At 38.1% G+C, this 15,928-nt stretch overlaps 2 protein-coding genes across 4 annotated transcripts; one reads left to right on the forward strand and one right to left on the reverse strand.

Annotated features, from left to right (window-relative positions):
- The first annotated feature begins 1,395 nt into the window (after positions 1–1,395).
- On the forward strand, positions 1,396–10,326 carry LOC103702965 (Leucine-rich repeat (LRR) family protein). Of its 3 annotated transcripts, XM_088722466.2 has the most exons (7): positions 1,412–1,715; positions 2,164–2,187; positions 2,357–2,511; positions 8,167–8,384; positions 8,712–9,324; positions 9,427–9,951; positions 10,078–10,326. In XM_088722466.2, exons 1-7 carry the CDS (start codon positions 1,534–1,536, stop codon positions 10,188–10,190), a joined length of 1,830 nt encoding a protein of 609 aa, XP_088578592.2. In that variant the 5' UTR covers positions 1,412–1,533; the 3' UTR covers positions 10,191–10,326. The 3 variants fall into 3 exon arrangements, with proteins under 3 accessions (XP_008783847.4, XP_088578592.2, XP_088578593.2); XM_008785625.6 differs by lacking the exon at positions 2,164–2,187 and having other exon boundaries at positions 1,396–1,715; XM_088722467.2 differs by lacking the exons at positions 1,412–1,715; positions 2,164–2,187; positions 2,357–2,511 and adding an exon at positions 5,256–5,358.
- A 944-nt stretch (positions 10,327–11,270) lies between these two features.
- On the reverse strand, positions 11,271–14,673 carry EMB2261 (Tetratricopeptide repeat (TPR)-like superfamily protein). Its single transcript, XM_088722465.2, has one exon. The coding sequence runs from the start codon at positions 14,622–14,624 to the stop codon at positions 12,036–12,038; it is 2,589 nt and encodes an 862-aa protein (XP_088578591.2). The 5' UTR covers positions 14,625–14,673; the 3' UTR covers positions 11,271–12,035.
- Between the last annotated feature and the right edge of the window lie 1,255 nt (positions 14,674–15,928).

Consider the following 15,928-nt stretch of genomic DNA (forward strand, 5'->3'; position numbering starts at 1 on the left):
TTTCAAAAGTTTTACCAAAGACATCAGAATCGTTCAAAAGAGAATCCAGCTCTCCAAAAAGTGCTTTTTAGCTTTTCAAAAACAATGATAAGTATGGTTATAATGTATTTATTTTTTCCAATGTAGAAAACAATTATTGTATGATTTTATCAAGAACTTTTTTTGTATTAAATAATCAAATATTAAGTTTTTTGATAGAAAATTATCAAATATTAAGAGATAAAATCATAACAGATTATTCTCCTAACTAGCCTTTATTGAAGCCCTTTTAAACTTGATTTGCATTGGTTCAATAAAGTCTTTGGTCAATATACCTAGGAGATGGGAATGGAATCTAGTACCTAAATAGTATGTAAAGTACAGATAACTAGATAAGGGTCTAAGACATACTTACCAAACTCACAAGGAGATTGACCCCTCAAGGGTTTAGATCATAGTCCAACCAAACTTGCACTAAAATACTAAGGAAAAAAAAATTATCTAAAATAAAATATATGATATAAAAACATCAATAAATTTAGTAAATTTTCTACATCAAATACCAGAATTACTATTTAATTGCAACATTTATAAAAGCTAATCATGAATTGTTTATTTTTTGAGAGCTGAGAAAAAAAATAAATGTAAATGTAGGAGTATGTAAATTCATTTTTCATATTTATTAAGAGAAATGGCTTTTTTTTAAATAAAAATACGAAATATTGTGACTTACACCAAATAACTCTATTTATTTAAGTTGAGGTTTAAAGACATAGAATAAATCATTGCCATAAAATTTGAAATTAATGCTGGAGCCTGACGGTTGAATTCTTGTTGCAAAATTACGTAGGGTTAATTTTTTACTAGGGTTTGTCAAATATCCAGACACGGATTTGAAAAAAAAAATGCGTGACGTTTGGGAAGCATGAGCAACCCATGAGCCCTCTTTAAAATCCAAAATTGGATCCGAATTTGATAAACTTTATGAATAGATACATAAGACCTAAATTTTTATCCGAATCCCATCTTACACGGGTCCCATCGTATATTATCATTATCCAATTCGTATTCAACCCAAGTCCGAGGCATCGAGGACTTGTACCACCGAGATGGTAGCCCAGTGGAAACTAGCCTGTCTTCCATCAGGGTGGTCCAGATTCGAAACGCGTAAATTCAGAGATCGGATATTCCACGCTTGGATGCTGCTGGTGGAAGTGCTACTGGTCTGTTGGTAACCAAAGTAGTGCTGGGGTGACGTACTCACATATAGGTAACCACGGGTGAAAAGAACACGCGGAAATTTGTGATCGGAGTCAAACATGCTACATGGGGAGGGCCCAGGAAGGCCCTTCTTCCTTCCTTCTTTTTTTTTTTTTTAATATATTTTTTACTACCAAAAAAAGGGGGACTTGTCCTGGGTACTGGCTACCCCATTAATATAATATCATCCTCCTTGGCTGCCAAGAAATCTCATCGGTAGGTCCATCGTCGGTCATCTTCCTGTCTTAAAGGGGAAAAGAGAAGGAAGCGGGGACGACGACAGCGAAAGAGAAGATGGAATCTGGCGGGGTTGGAGAGTTGGTGGAGATGTGTATTGAAGCGGCGAGCGCCAGCCCGGAGACCGTGGAGAAATGGCGGAGGCAGCGGAGGACCCTCGAACGCCTTCCCGCCCAGCTCGCCGACGCACTCCTTCGCCGCCTCATCCATCGCCGCCTCCTTTACCCCTCCTTGCTAGAGTTCGTTGACCTCTCTCCATACACTCCCCTTTTTATAAGAAAATTTCGTGTCATCAAACCTAGTTTCCTTCTTTCTCTAGCACTCTTTTGAGGATGAGATGTTTGATGTTCGTTGATTCCTGTGCAGTTCGAAGGCTAACCTATGATTCGTATTTTTTTAATGCTAAACGTTATCGTTGATCTCTTTTTCCCCATCGATAAAGGTTTCATCTTTGTAAATTCTCGCGGAATTTGGTGGTTATTTAAATGGGTGGTCCTAGATCCCAAAATCATTCTTTGGAACAAAATCGCTGCCGCTTATTTCTTAAATGGGTATTTTAGTAGCTCTTTTTGTTTTGTAAATTAGATATTAATTTTGACTCAATTGTTTTCTTAAAAATAAAATTAGAGATACTTATGTTATATTCTTGTTATGGTTTCAAAACAATCCGTCTCTTTTGTGTTACAGGTCTCCAATTTATCATTTATTCAGGTAAATACATATATTGTATTGGTACATTCAGTACGTGTGCTATGGGAATTTTGTATCATGGCAAATAGCAAGGACCAGTGCTATCGATGATATTGCGAGCCATATGTTATTATCATCACGATCATCCTTGTTCTTATTTAAACATGGTGTAATTGGCTTTCATTTGCAGAATTTTCCAGCACTCAGTGGAGGAAATTGACTTGAAAGGTGCAAGCTACGTGGATGCAGAGTGGATGGCATACTTGGGTGCATTTCGTTACCTGCGTAGTTTAAATCTTGCGGACTGCAGGGCCATCAACAATTCTGCTCTTTGGCTAGTCACAGGTATGATTTATTTACATGTCCTGCCATATAACGAATTCTATATTAGATGCGATAAAATGCTTAATATTCTGATCCTGGTCTTGGGATAGCTTTTGCTCCATTGCAAAATGTGTTCTGATGTTTGATGCACAATCCACATAATTACCATCCACATAATTACTTTAATAGCATTAGGGTGGTCTTTCATTTTTAAATAAACATTCCCTAAAGATAAACCTGTAGCCCAGTTGCCACTACCTCATTCCCCCCAAAAGTTCGGTAAGATACTCTGTAGCTGTTGTATTTCTTATCTCAGCATATCTAATCACAAACTAGTAGGGAAAGAAGTATACATTGTAATTCTGATTATCAGCATGCAGAATACGATGCTCAGAAAATGGTTGGTATAAATAATATTAGTTGTTCAAGCAATGTTGCTAAATTAATGTTCTGATTTTATTGTTTGTGGGAGGTCAAGAAAGAATGTGAGAAAGCCTTTGGCAATTAGTGCCACTGTACAAAAGTAAAACATGGGTGTGGAAAATGATGATTAGTATGTTGATTACTGCAAACATGAAGTTGTGAACAGCTAATGGATTAGGCTTCATCAACCATGAAGAATATTCAGTTGATTCAATGATGGTTAGAGGCGAATGCTACTTTATCTTTATAAATGATTAAACTTGATGGAGAGAGATTGTAATATCCCAACACATTGATGCCTATTACATGATCATCCGTATATGCAAGCTAAGTGAACTATAATAACTATTGATATATGTAAATAGGATCATCATGGGAATGAATCTTTTGTATGGGAATTAGATTGGTAAGGACTTGAACTTAATGACAACTAAGATCCTACTTCGAATAAGAAAAGTTTGACTATGCTAATATAGAAAGTTAAAGCCACCTTGTGCTTTCTCTAATAAGGCTGCCACCTTGTGCTTCTTTAAGCAACTGCCAGCTCGTGCTAATGACACCTCGTGCTTATTTCCAATCTCATGCTTTGCAGCCATCTTATACACATGCCACCTTATGCTTGTGCAGCCACTGCTTACTTATTATTAAGCTGCCACCTCAAATTGTTGTCTTAGCTACCACCTCACTTTTGTACACCTCTTGCTTAGGACTATCAAAGTATCCACCTTGTGTTTACATATTGGGGATGGATCCCTCATGTTTGAAGACATTTATAAGTAGGAGGCTGCAGCCCACATTCTATCATTTTTGCTTCTCTATTCAGCCACCTACAATGTAGAGAACTAGTGATAGAAATGAGAAAAAATAGAGAAGAAAGGAAATGAATACCAAGCAATCCATTTGAAGAGAGGAGAGTAAGGTTTACCATCTCGCTACCGGACCCTATACCGGTAACATCTTGGTACAATGTTGGTATGCTTGGTACAATCTCGGTTCGGCGTACTGGCAATTAGAATGTTTCCCATACCATGTACTAATTTGGTACCTGTACAATATGGTATGCCCAGAATGCACCGATACCAACTAGTATGGCATACCATGGAGGAGAGAGTGGCCTGAAGTTGTAAGATGGAAATTGGTAGGTGCCCTAACATGATTTACAATCTATATTAGTAACTAATTGATGGGCTTCATATGGATTTAGGAATTGGTTTTCTACTCTTCACTGTCTATGAATTGTCTAAATTCCTTGTTTCTAACTAAAGTTGGGGCAGCTTGTTAATTTTACTTTTAGAATTATCCTTGGTGACATGGATACTGTTCTATGTTATATATCTTGGTTATATGTAAATGATGAAAGTTTTCATAATTTTTTCATCTTTTTTTTCTGAATATTTAATGGCAAGTGAATTTTGAAAAATATGTACTTTGAATGAATATTTGACATGCAGATTTATCAGTGTTAAGTCATCGTGAAGTAAAATTTATCTCAATATATTAGGGAGATTTCTTTGATTCTAGCCATTTGAAATGTCCATTAACCATTATATTGCCTAAAAGTGAAACGTTTCATTTGTTATGATGTGAAACGAAAACTTTGGTTAGTTATATTATGATAAGTGATCTCGGCTAGCAAGGGTTAAGTTGTTGTCCTTCATGTTCTAAATAGAGACACAATGTAGGACCTCGGCTAACAAGGGTTAAGTTGTTGTCCTTCATGTTCTCGGTAGAGATATGATGCAGGATGCTGGTTAGCAAGGGTAAGTTGTTGGCCTTCGTGTTCTCAGTAGAGATACGATGTAGGACCTTGGCCAATAAGAGTAAGCTGTTTGCTTTCGTATTCTCAATAGATATATGATGCAACAAATCCTTGATCGACGCGTATAATAGTTGGTCTCAGTGAACCTTTAGTTAATGGGCATATTGATCAGTAAACTCCTGACTAGCGGATATAATAGTTGGTTACTGGCCAGTTGGTATTGAAATGATTGTAATAATCCTTTCAAAGTTTTGATATAAGTGTCCCTAGGGTAATTAAAGTTGTTCTAGATGTATTTTAGTGTTTTTCTAAACAACTTTTTTTCAATAATTTTGCACGAAAAGCATGCATATTGATGTACGAATTGTTTTCAAAAGCGTTCAAGTGTTTCAAATAAAATTACATCTGAGTGTACTTATTATATAAGTATTATAAGATATTGTTTATTGACTATTTTAATTTTAATAAGTATGTATCTTCACTATGCTCATCGTTCTATTTTTCTTCACACTTTATTTTTTGCTGTGTTTCGGTATTTACTAAGCTATGTAGCTTATCATTCAGTTATGACATTTCAGATTGAAAGTCTAATTGGTATTGGTCTACTACCAAGCTTAACCTTTCGGTGGATGTAGGGAAGCTACTACCATAAAAGGAAGAGTTAGATCCTTCTTGTGTATCTTGAGGTAATGCTTGTAGTTATAGAAGTGACTGTACTAGTAAGGTGAGGGGAGAGTATATAATGTTCCTATATTGAGGGATGAATATTTGCCTATAAACTAAATTATTTTGCATATTATAAGACAATGGAATGAAATAAATCTTGGGTTGATTTTATAATTTTGAGTGGCAAAAGTTTAGTTGGATGAAATTTTAGTTGCTGTATGATCAAAGTGCTATTTACTTTATAGTTACATGTCATGAGGTTTAAATTGATGCATATGTGCTTCTATTGGCAATCAGTTGAGTTCAATGAGGGTATTGATTTATTGAGAATCTGAGATTGTTGTCACACTGGGATTTGGCAGAACCGGGCTCCAGGTTGTGACAGAGATACTTCTTGGAAGGAGATTTTCGGCATGTAAAGAAAGTGGGTGCTCTCCTTAGCAAAAAAAAAAAAGGAAAGTGGGTGTTCTTTTGGTGTGCTGTCATATTTTCATCTTTCTGCTTTTCCTATGAAGGGAATGGGTGGTGACCTCACATCTTTATTCAATGATAAAATTCTCATTTGTTTTGAGCAATATGAACTTCTTGGACTTTGATTGAAGAGAGGCCCTTTTCTATAATCGAGTTTCGACAAACATCCTGCACTGTACGCACTTGGTGGATGCATTATCATTTTAGATCATCTTAGTTTCAGTCTCCTATTTTCACAGTACTCTTTAAAGTGTTATTCTATACTTTCATCAGCAGATAATCCTAAATAAAGTAACAACTAGTTTTAATAGGAATATTGGATTTGATCTCTTTTGTTAAAGGGGTGATTTTAGAAAGGAAGATAAATTTTTAGGTATGGATTTGTTATAATTTATGCAGGAGCATGCTGATACTTATAAACAAAGGATGTTCCATTATAAGTGAAACAAGTATAAGAAGAAAACTATATAATGTGCGGCGAAGCCTTCCTTCGGTAGTAGGCTTGGTAGTATAGGTTATGGTCGTATAAATCATGGGTGGACTGAATTTTAAATTGGCTTTTCACAATGATTATATTTGGATCTTTTAGAAGCTATTTTAATAAGCACTAAGTGTTTAGATGATAATATGTCCATGTCATTATCATTACTTGTGGGAAGCCTTTTAATGGATTCTTTATTACCTAAATCAGGAGTAGTAGGTGCATGTTCATTGAGTAATGTACTAGACATCTTAAAATTCTTATGCAGAAGTAAAATAAACAATTATGTAATACCAAATATTATTTATTGGATACTTTATTTGTATAAATTCATGAAAGGAATTAGAAGAAGAGAATTAATACGAGAATGGCTAGGGTGTAGATTCTTGATAACTTTTAAACGGTGTTCTGTGCACTAGAAAAGTTTGAATGTCGATTAACAAGTGATCGCTCAATATGTACACCCCCCCTCCCTCTTTCCTTCTCTCTAAGGTGATATGAGGTGATCTTTGGTTTTAAAGTCAAGTTTTTTTAGTAGTCCTGCAAGGGTTCATGTTGAGCTTTATGGAACATGCAGATTTTCTGTGGTCAGGAGTCTCCACTTAGCTTGTTTTATCAGTTTCTTTTAGAGCTTCTGGATGTACCTTCTGTTGATGACTTTTGAAGAGGGTTCATAAATAAGGGATGAGATGACAACAGTCATTTGGATGAACTTATAATGAAAGAGAACCACTTCTTGAATGATATTTGACTGTATTCTCACATGCTTGATGGGATTAGATCGTCAAACTGTTTTCAGGACAATTGTCATCAGGTCAAGGAAAGTTTGTCAGCAAATGATTGACGCCAGTACTCTGAAGGACCTTCATGCTAGTAACCGAAAGGTTTAACATCAGCTTGCATGATTAACGTATGAAGAGAGTAGACATATAGGGCTCGTTTGGTTCGCAGGAAAAGGAGGAGGGAAAGTGTGGTCAACGGGAAAGTAATGAAATGCCTCTTGTTTGGTTGGAGTTTTCAAAGGAGAGAGATGGAAAAGTTGTATTCCCATGGGAATATGATTCCCACATTTCATGGGAAAGTCTTTCCCATGAGAAACATGGGAAAGTTACTTTCCCATGAGGTGGGAATCACTCCTTTTTTATTTTTTTCCAAAAAGACCCTTCAGCATTAAAGAAGCACTAAAGAGGCATTAAAGACCTAATTTTTATTAAGGGCATAATAGGAATTATACTTAACTTTCCTAGGAAAGTGGATGGTCAACCAAACATAAGCACTTTGGAAATTTGTCACTTTCCCATGGTTAACCAAACATGCCAAAAGTACTTTCCTAGGTATCCTCTTCCTAGGAATCTGATTCCCAGGAATCATATTCCTAGGAGGGAAAATACTTCCCGCGAACCAAACGAGCCCATAATCGTCTGTTCACGTCGGCATGTGAATTGGGAGGAGACCTCCAACAGGAATATGCTCAGGGACTTGATGAGTGAGACCGAGCAATTTGAAACATACTATTAGGGCGGAACTTCATCAAGCCAGCACATTGATCCTTTTGCCCTTTTTTTGGTTAAAATTCATTTTCTAGTTGTTCATGAGGATGCTAGAGTTAGGGCACCTAAACTGGTCTCTAAGGGCTGACCAGTATCAATTTGGTTGTGAAGGAAAAGCTTAATTTATTACTTTGTATGTCTCTTTGTCCTCTCTTTCCTCTTTTTTATATACTCTCTTTTTTCACGTTGTTTTTCCAACTTCTCAAGGGGAAATTTATAACATCAAAGATGACAATAATGGGACAGGTAATTTATTTGTTTTAGACACCTTTGGTTCATTGATGAAGGTGATATGATAAATTTCTTTTATACTTTCTTGGTATTAGGAATGACTAGTCTCAAGGAGTTGGATCTGTCAAGGTGCTCTAAGATTACTGATGCTGGCCTTAAGCATGTGCTATCCATTAAAAATCTGGAGAAGCTATGCATTTCAGAGACTGGATTGACTGCTGATGGAGTGATGCTCCTCTCTTCCCTTAGCAACTTGTGTCTGTTGGATATAGGAGGCATCCCTGTCACCGACAAAGCACTATCTTCATTACAGGTAACTTTATATTTGTCTGTGAATCATTACATTTTGTATCATTGGTGTAGTTTAACTACTGTTTATGTTGTATCATTGAACATTTGACACATCCACTTTTGAATCTTATGAAGTTCATCTGCTGGTCACTATGACATGTGCGTTATTTTGGAAAGTATTTCTACTGATTGGTGCCTTTGACTATTATCTTCCTATTTAGATCTATTTGAATCTTGTATCTTTTTTCTAAATGTATATGTCATACTTATTGGTGCTTTTAGATCAAAATTGTGTTTTTCTCCCTTGCATTATATTTAAGCGAGATTTATCTTTGATAACTTATTGCAGGTTTTGACAAGACTGGAGCACTTGGATTTGTGGGGTAGCAAAATTTCCAACAATGGAGCTGCTGTCCTCAAAACGTTTCCTAGATTAAGTTTCTTGAATCTAGCTTGGACCAATGTCACTAGGTTGCCAAATCTTCCTTCTCTCACATGCTTAAACATGAGCAGTTGCACTATTCGTTCTATATTTGATGGAGACTGCAAAGCTAGTGCTCCTTTATCAAAGCTTCTTCTTCCTGGAGCTATTATTGATGATATTGATAAAGCATTTCGCGGTGTGGAAGTAAACCATATGGCATTCCTTGATCTGTCTGGCTCGTCCATTTGCAACTTCCATTTTTTGGTCAAAATGAAAAGACTAAAGCATTTGGATCTCAGCTTCAGCAGAATGTCTGATACTTTAATTGAACAAGTTGCAGATGTTGGAGTAAATTTAAGATATTTAAATCTTAGCAATACCAAACTCACCACCCAGGGAGTTTGTATATTGGCTGGAAATGTAATGAACCTTGAATCTCTATCTTTATCTCACACAGCAATTGACGACACTGCTCTCGCATATATTGGTATGATGCCTTCTTTAAGAATGCTTGATTTGAGCGCTACAAATATCAAAGGTATCAATCTTACTAAAAGTTTGCTTTAGGCCCCCTTATCACATAAAACAAGTGGTTGTTATATGTGCTTATTGTCATGTGTCATATATTTTGGAATGTCAGGTTTTGTTTACTGGCAAAGAGATGATTTAGAAAAAATATTTTCACTAAGCATGCTTCAGAATCTTAGTCACTTGGAAAGTCTAAACTTGGAAGAGACAAAAGTAAGAGATGAAGCAATCTATCCCTTGGGATTCTTGAGGGGATTGAACTGTTTGTATCTGAAGAGTGATTTCCTATCAGATATCTCCTTGCATGCCTTGGCGTCTCTGTCAAACTTGAAATTTCTTGGATTCCGTGGTGCTGTATTGACCAACTCTGGGCTTCTTCTATATATGCCTCCATTAACACTTCGTGTACTAGATCTGAAAGGATGCTGGCTCTTAACTGAGGATATTGTTTCATCGTTTTGTAGAACCCACCCTCATATTGAGGTGAGACATGAATCTGTTCAAATGATCTACACTAATGAAAATGTTAGTGCTGGTTCATCCCCATTCCACAGAACAACCCAAGCACCAAAATTGAAATCAAAGGGGGGAAAATTATCACAAGCCCCAAGTGGATTCCCAGAGGTTGCTTTTGCAGGTAGGAATCTCTTGTATTTTCTTGTAGAAAGCTGCTGCTGCTGACTTATCAGTTAGTTGTTCCTGTATTTTTATTTTGTTTATTTACAATATTCCATGTCTTACCATGGCAATTTTTCTGATATAGATGAAAGAATTAAATATACCAGAGAGGAATTGCTGGAGTTGCAGCTTTTGCCTCTATCAAGTTTTGCACTCTGTGATCCAGATGTGCTGCCAAAAGTGCTGAGGAAGGAATAAGATAGATATATGTAATTTCAAAATTTTTATTCATTTTCAATGCAAATTTGTTGTGATTATATTATAATATATTGTGAAAGGAAATTGCATTCCGGTCCTTAATATGAAGTCAAGCATTTTTTTTTTCTTTTCCCAATTTGCTTCCAACTTGCTGAGCCTGTTGTTGTTTATGCTTCGTATACCGTACAATTAGAGTATGTTATTTCTGTTGGAAATGGATAATTATGAATGAGCCTCGTTGACATCTCCTTGTTTTGTTTTTTCTTATTTGTTATTTTATGTTGAAATAATGAAAGCTTAGTTGAGTTGGCAAGGGAGGTTAATGAGGTGAATATGAGCTCTCCTCATAATTGTTTTTAATTGACTAATTTTTTTGTAGCTTGTACTAATTTTGTTATCAGTCAGTGCTTTAAACTTTAGACATCAATTGGGTTCAAGTTAAGGACTAAATGCATTATATAGACTCATTTTGAAATAAAAATCATTGATGTAAACTAGATACATCATCCCTCTATAAGTTTAGCTATTACATGTCCAATATGCAATGTATGAGGGCTGATATGCGTTGTGCTTGCGTCTAGTCAATCGTCTAAATGTTTGATGAGTCAAATTTTTGGTACTCTATTTAAAAATGAATATAGGATTCTGCCTTCTTGCTAATTTGCAACATCTTCTGCAGAATCCGACCCATACTAATGTTGGCACGGATAAGTGAGTTTTGGTCTTGCGAAAAATTTCAGTTGCTCATTTTATTTCTTCCCACTATCCAAATCCTATATGCATCCATGATAAAGACACCTTCAGGAAAAACATTACTTTGCCATAGCTGGATCATGTTGCCTCTTGAAGTTTCAGTCACTGCATTTGATAAAGAATTAAACTTAATTGAGAAACTTTTAATAGCCCTTCCTCTCCAGGGGGCTGCCCTGTTTTAGGAGAATGGAAGGGAAGAAACCTGACATTCCACCAGCCTTGCATGTTTTTCTTAGCTTTTTTCACTTCTACATTCTCTATTTGTAGGCGAGGTCACTGATGGTTATTGAAAGGTTACGAAACTTTAACTATTAGAAGAAATGAAGGTGTGATGAAAGGAAGACGAGAGGCCTACGGCCCCTTTCGTATTTCATCATGATGAATATATATCAGCTTGATCTGGAATGAAGACTAAACACAATTTTACAGGAGACAAGTTACTAAATGCTTATGATACTTGATTACATAAAGACAAACATACAGACGAACTAAGATTCTCTTGTTTCTTGATTCCATTACTGCTGCTGTGGTCTCCCTCCTGATAAAGCGTTCTTCCAGAGCCACTCACATATTTCCTTTATCTCTCTTTGCCTTGACCTTCCTTGAGACTTAATACTTGAGGTCATGTACAGTTGGAATCATTGAACCGACTGGATTGAATGGCCTTGGTATCCAAGTTTCTTTGCCTGGTTTAACAGCATGATGCGATAGAAATCCCCAGAAGGCAACGGACCTTCAGGATGCTTTACAAATGGCCCGAGATAACGGGAATCAGTTTGTACTGGCCCCAAAAGAATGAAAAAGAGCTTTCCTTAAGAAATCTCTCCTGCGTTTGACCTGTGAGACGACAGTGAAATATCACCTGTGAATTGTGATGCACAAATTCAGGGTTGCCGGATCCTGATAAATACATAACATTTTGCAAGATTTACCCTTTCAGTTCCTGCACTGACTTTGGATGCATGGACGAACTTCCTGCTTACAATTTAGTTCCTACAGTACATGGATGAGCTAAAAGGAAATGGTTTCCTTCAAATTTTAGTTTGGACCGCAGCATGCACCATCACATAACCGCAAAGAGCATGCAGAGTTTTACCAGTACCCCCCGCAAGAGCACTCCCCATTGCTGAACCGATGGAACCGATTAGAATCCCTCAAAATTACTTCCCGTCCAGTGGCCTTTGAGATGTACATGATTGCAGCATGACAATCTCCACAAACACGAAGGTTCTTAAATATGCGAATGGGTTTTGGTGCAGATGTGCATATAAGACCGTAGGCCACTGCTATCTTCTCACTGTGCTGGAACAGGTACTGTTCCTTTAGCTCATCCTCCATGTCATGAAGAACGAAATTTGTGTCAGGTACATACCCCATTTCCTTGATTTCAGCCATCAATTCATCCAATTTTGCATATGTCTCTTGGGCTTGTGGATGAGAAGTATCTCCTGCATGAAACTTATGGATGGTGTTCTCTATCTCCATCCAACTCAATCCAGCTTCTTTGTTCAATTTCCTCTCTTTCATGCCAATCCTTATTTTTTCCACATCCTCCCACTTGCCAGCTGCAGCATACAAGTTTGATAGCAAGACATGGGCTGCTGGATCTTGCGGCTCCAGCTCCATGATATTTTTAGCAGAGAGTTTGCCCAGCTCAATGTTTCCATGAGTTCTACATGCACCAAGCAAAGTCCTCCACAACAAGGCATCAGCCTTGAAAGGCATCGAAGTTATTAACTCAACAGCTTCATTAAGAAGGCCTGATCGCCCTAGCATATCAACCATGCAAGCATAATGCTCCATCCTTGGAATAATCCCATGATCCCTTTGCATGGTGTAGAAGTGCTCCCACCCTTCCTTAACTAGACCCGCATGGCCACAAGCAGATAGAACAGCAATGTAAGTGACCTCATTTGGCTTAGCCTCAGTTGAGATCATCTCATGGAACAACCTGAGTGCTCGGTTTGCATACCCATGCTTAGCAAAACCTGTGATCATCGACGTCCATGAGATCACATTATGATCATCCATCTCATAGAAAACTCGGCAAGCATCCTCTATGTCTCCACACCTAGAATACATAGATATAAGTGAATTACCAATACCCTTATCCAATCCAAATCCTGTCTTTAGTAGCTGGGCATGCATCTGCTGGCCCTTGCTCATCATTCCAATGCTTGCAGCAGAACTCAAAAGACTAGCAAATGTAAAAGCACTTACTCCAATGTCCATGCTCTCAGTTTGATGAAGGAGCTCGAGGGCTTCTTCGGCATTGGAATTCTTCAAATAACCATCAATAACGGCATTGTATGAAATGATATTCTTTTCATACAGTACATCAAAAGCTTTGATGGCATCTTCCATCCTACCTGACCGTGCATACATGCTGACTAAAGAGTTACCTACGAAATTTACCGATGCTAGACCTGATTTCACAACATGTGCATGGACCTGTTCCCCCATCTCAGGATCAGATAGACTGGCACATGCCTTGAGAATGCAAGAATAGGTAAAATGGTTTGGCCAAACTCTTCCCTGCATCATCTTGCACAAGAGCTTTATTGCTTCCTCATCATGCCCTCCACTTTGCACATAGCCTGATATCACCGCTGTCCACGACATGACGTTATGCTCAGGCATCCGATCAAAAACCTTCCTTGAATCATCCATCGATACCCCTACTGCACATTTTGCATACATGTCTATGAGGCTGCAACCTATGCAGGTATCGGAGGCAAATCCATTTCGAATCGCTAGAGAGTGCAGTTGCTGCCCCAACTTAATGGACTCCAGCTCGGTGCAAGCAGAGATCACGCTGCTCATGGTAAAGCGGTCAGGCTCGAACCCGTCGAGCACCATATCTACGAACAAACTGATTGCTTCTTTTCCACAGCCATGTTGCCCGAATCTCGTGATCATCAGGGTCCAAGCGACCAAGTTCCTATCGAGCATTCTGTCGAAGACCTTGCGAGCTGAAACCAAGTCGTGGGTCTTCGCAAACATATCGATCAGAGCACACCCAACTGATACATCCCACGGGAAAAATCCCATTTTGGACACAGATCCAAGAACCACTTTCCCAACCGACATGAACTTCGTATTCGAGCAAGCTTGAATGACGCTAGAGAAGCTGAACTCATTCGGGCTAAACCCCATTTCGAGCATTTCGCGGAACATCTCTATGGCTGTTTCTTCCATCCCATTCTGGGCCGCGCTGGAGATCATGGCGGTCCAGGAAACTAGATTTCTTCGGCTGCCCATTTCCTCGAAGATGGAGCAGGCGGCGTCCCAATCGCCGCATTTGGAGTAGAGGGTGATAAGGGAGTTGGTGACGACGGAGTCCAGGGGAAGGGCGGAATCGAGGAGGCGGCGATGGAGGAGGCGGCCGCGGGCGAGGTCGCGGGAGCGGATGCAGGAGCGGAGGAGGATGGAGTAGGTGACAAGGTCGGCCGGGACGCCGCGGCGGGCCATGAGGTCGAGGGCGGAGAGGGCATCGTCGAGGCGGCCGCAATCGGCGAGGCCGATGACGCGGCGCTTCAGGGGCTCGAGGGCCGGGTGTTTGGTGGCTGCTGGGGTTTGGGGGACGGTGGTGGTGATGGGGGTTTTGGGGTGACAAGGGGAGAAGGGTTTCAGAGGGAGCGGGGGAGTGGTTTTGGCGGGGAGGGAGAGGGCGTGAATCATGGCGCTCCTTCGTTCTCGAGCCCATCGCGGTTCCCAGACAAAACATTTATATGTACATATATATATATATATATATATATATAATAATCAGTATTACTCTTTTCTAACCAAAAAAAAAAGTATAGAAAAAATTGAAGTCTAGGAAAAGAATGATTTAACGATGAATTAAGAAATGGAATTATGGTGAATAGACAGAGCTATGTCAGGTTTTCAAAAAAGAAGTTGATAGGATCATGACACTAGTGGAGTTCTCAAAAGGTAAAAATTTAATTATTGGACAACTATAACTCTTTAGAAATCTACTCGGCTCAGACAAGTGATTGCGAGTCATAATTTACTCAATGAAGAAAGACTTATTCAGCCTTTTCTCTGAAATACTCTAATACAGGTTGGATTATTAATCAAGTGGCGTCTTATTAAGGTAATTAGAACGATGAACCTCTAATAAATGTTTATTTTGAGCTAAAATATTGTCAAGTATCTCATTAGTTTTTTTTGGCCTGGTTTCATCTCACAAGTGGAATTTTGTTAGTTCGAAATATTTATGATTCATTTGGATGGCTTTGATCTTTTAGCATATATATGATAAAATCCATCAAATGGTGCAATCATAACAGCTCTACAATAAGCCATGACAAAACGATGCACAAAAATTATAAGAAATGATGTAGTAAAATTGCATGGGGAGTTAATTTTGGGTTGGAGGTGCGTGCTTCCCTTAAACCCAATTCTGTCCATCATTCTCGATGGTAAATTTGGTGGCATATTTTGAGCCCAAGGAACAATGATTCATTGATCACTCAGCACATACTTACTACAATCACAAACAAATCTCGAAAAAGAAACACATCACCAGTACTGAAAGATAAGCGTTGTGCTTAATAGAACCTATCTCGTTCGGAGCTTTAAGTAAAATAAAATCTGTATTGTATAAAATAATAAAAAAATATTAATAATTAATTTTTTTTGAAATTGCAAATCTATTATATTAATATTAAAGATTCTTCTTTTGAGGTTTATAACTTATTTGTTCAAAAAAAATGGATTCTTCATGCAAGCTATGCTACCTTTTGGCTAACTCGTGCAATCTTAGAAAAATTCCTTCACGCCTAGCTTATAATTGCAAGGCTGCGGGTCATAAAGCGGAACTCTGTACGGTGAAAGTGACTCCTACTTTGGTGCCCAAGGATCCAAACGTTTTGGCTTTGGTATTGCTAATTATCAACAAAATAACAGGTACAACATACAAATATACTAGCAAAAGAGCTTAAATGAACGAAATATAACCCAACAACAGGATGAAC

The sequence above is a fragment of the Phoenix dactylifera genome, chromosome 5 (assembly GCF_051530095.1).
Source record: "Phoenix dactylifera cultivar Ajwa chromosome 5, Ajwa_hap1_PhDact_Kaust_v1.1, whole genome shotgun sequence".
Classification (NCBI taxonomy): domain Eukaryota; kingdom Viridiplantae; phylum Streptophyta; class Magnoliopsida; order Arecales; family Arecaceae; genus Phoenix; species Phoenix dactylifera.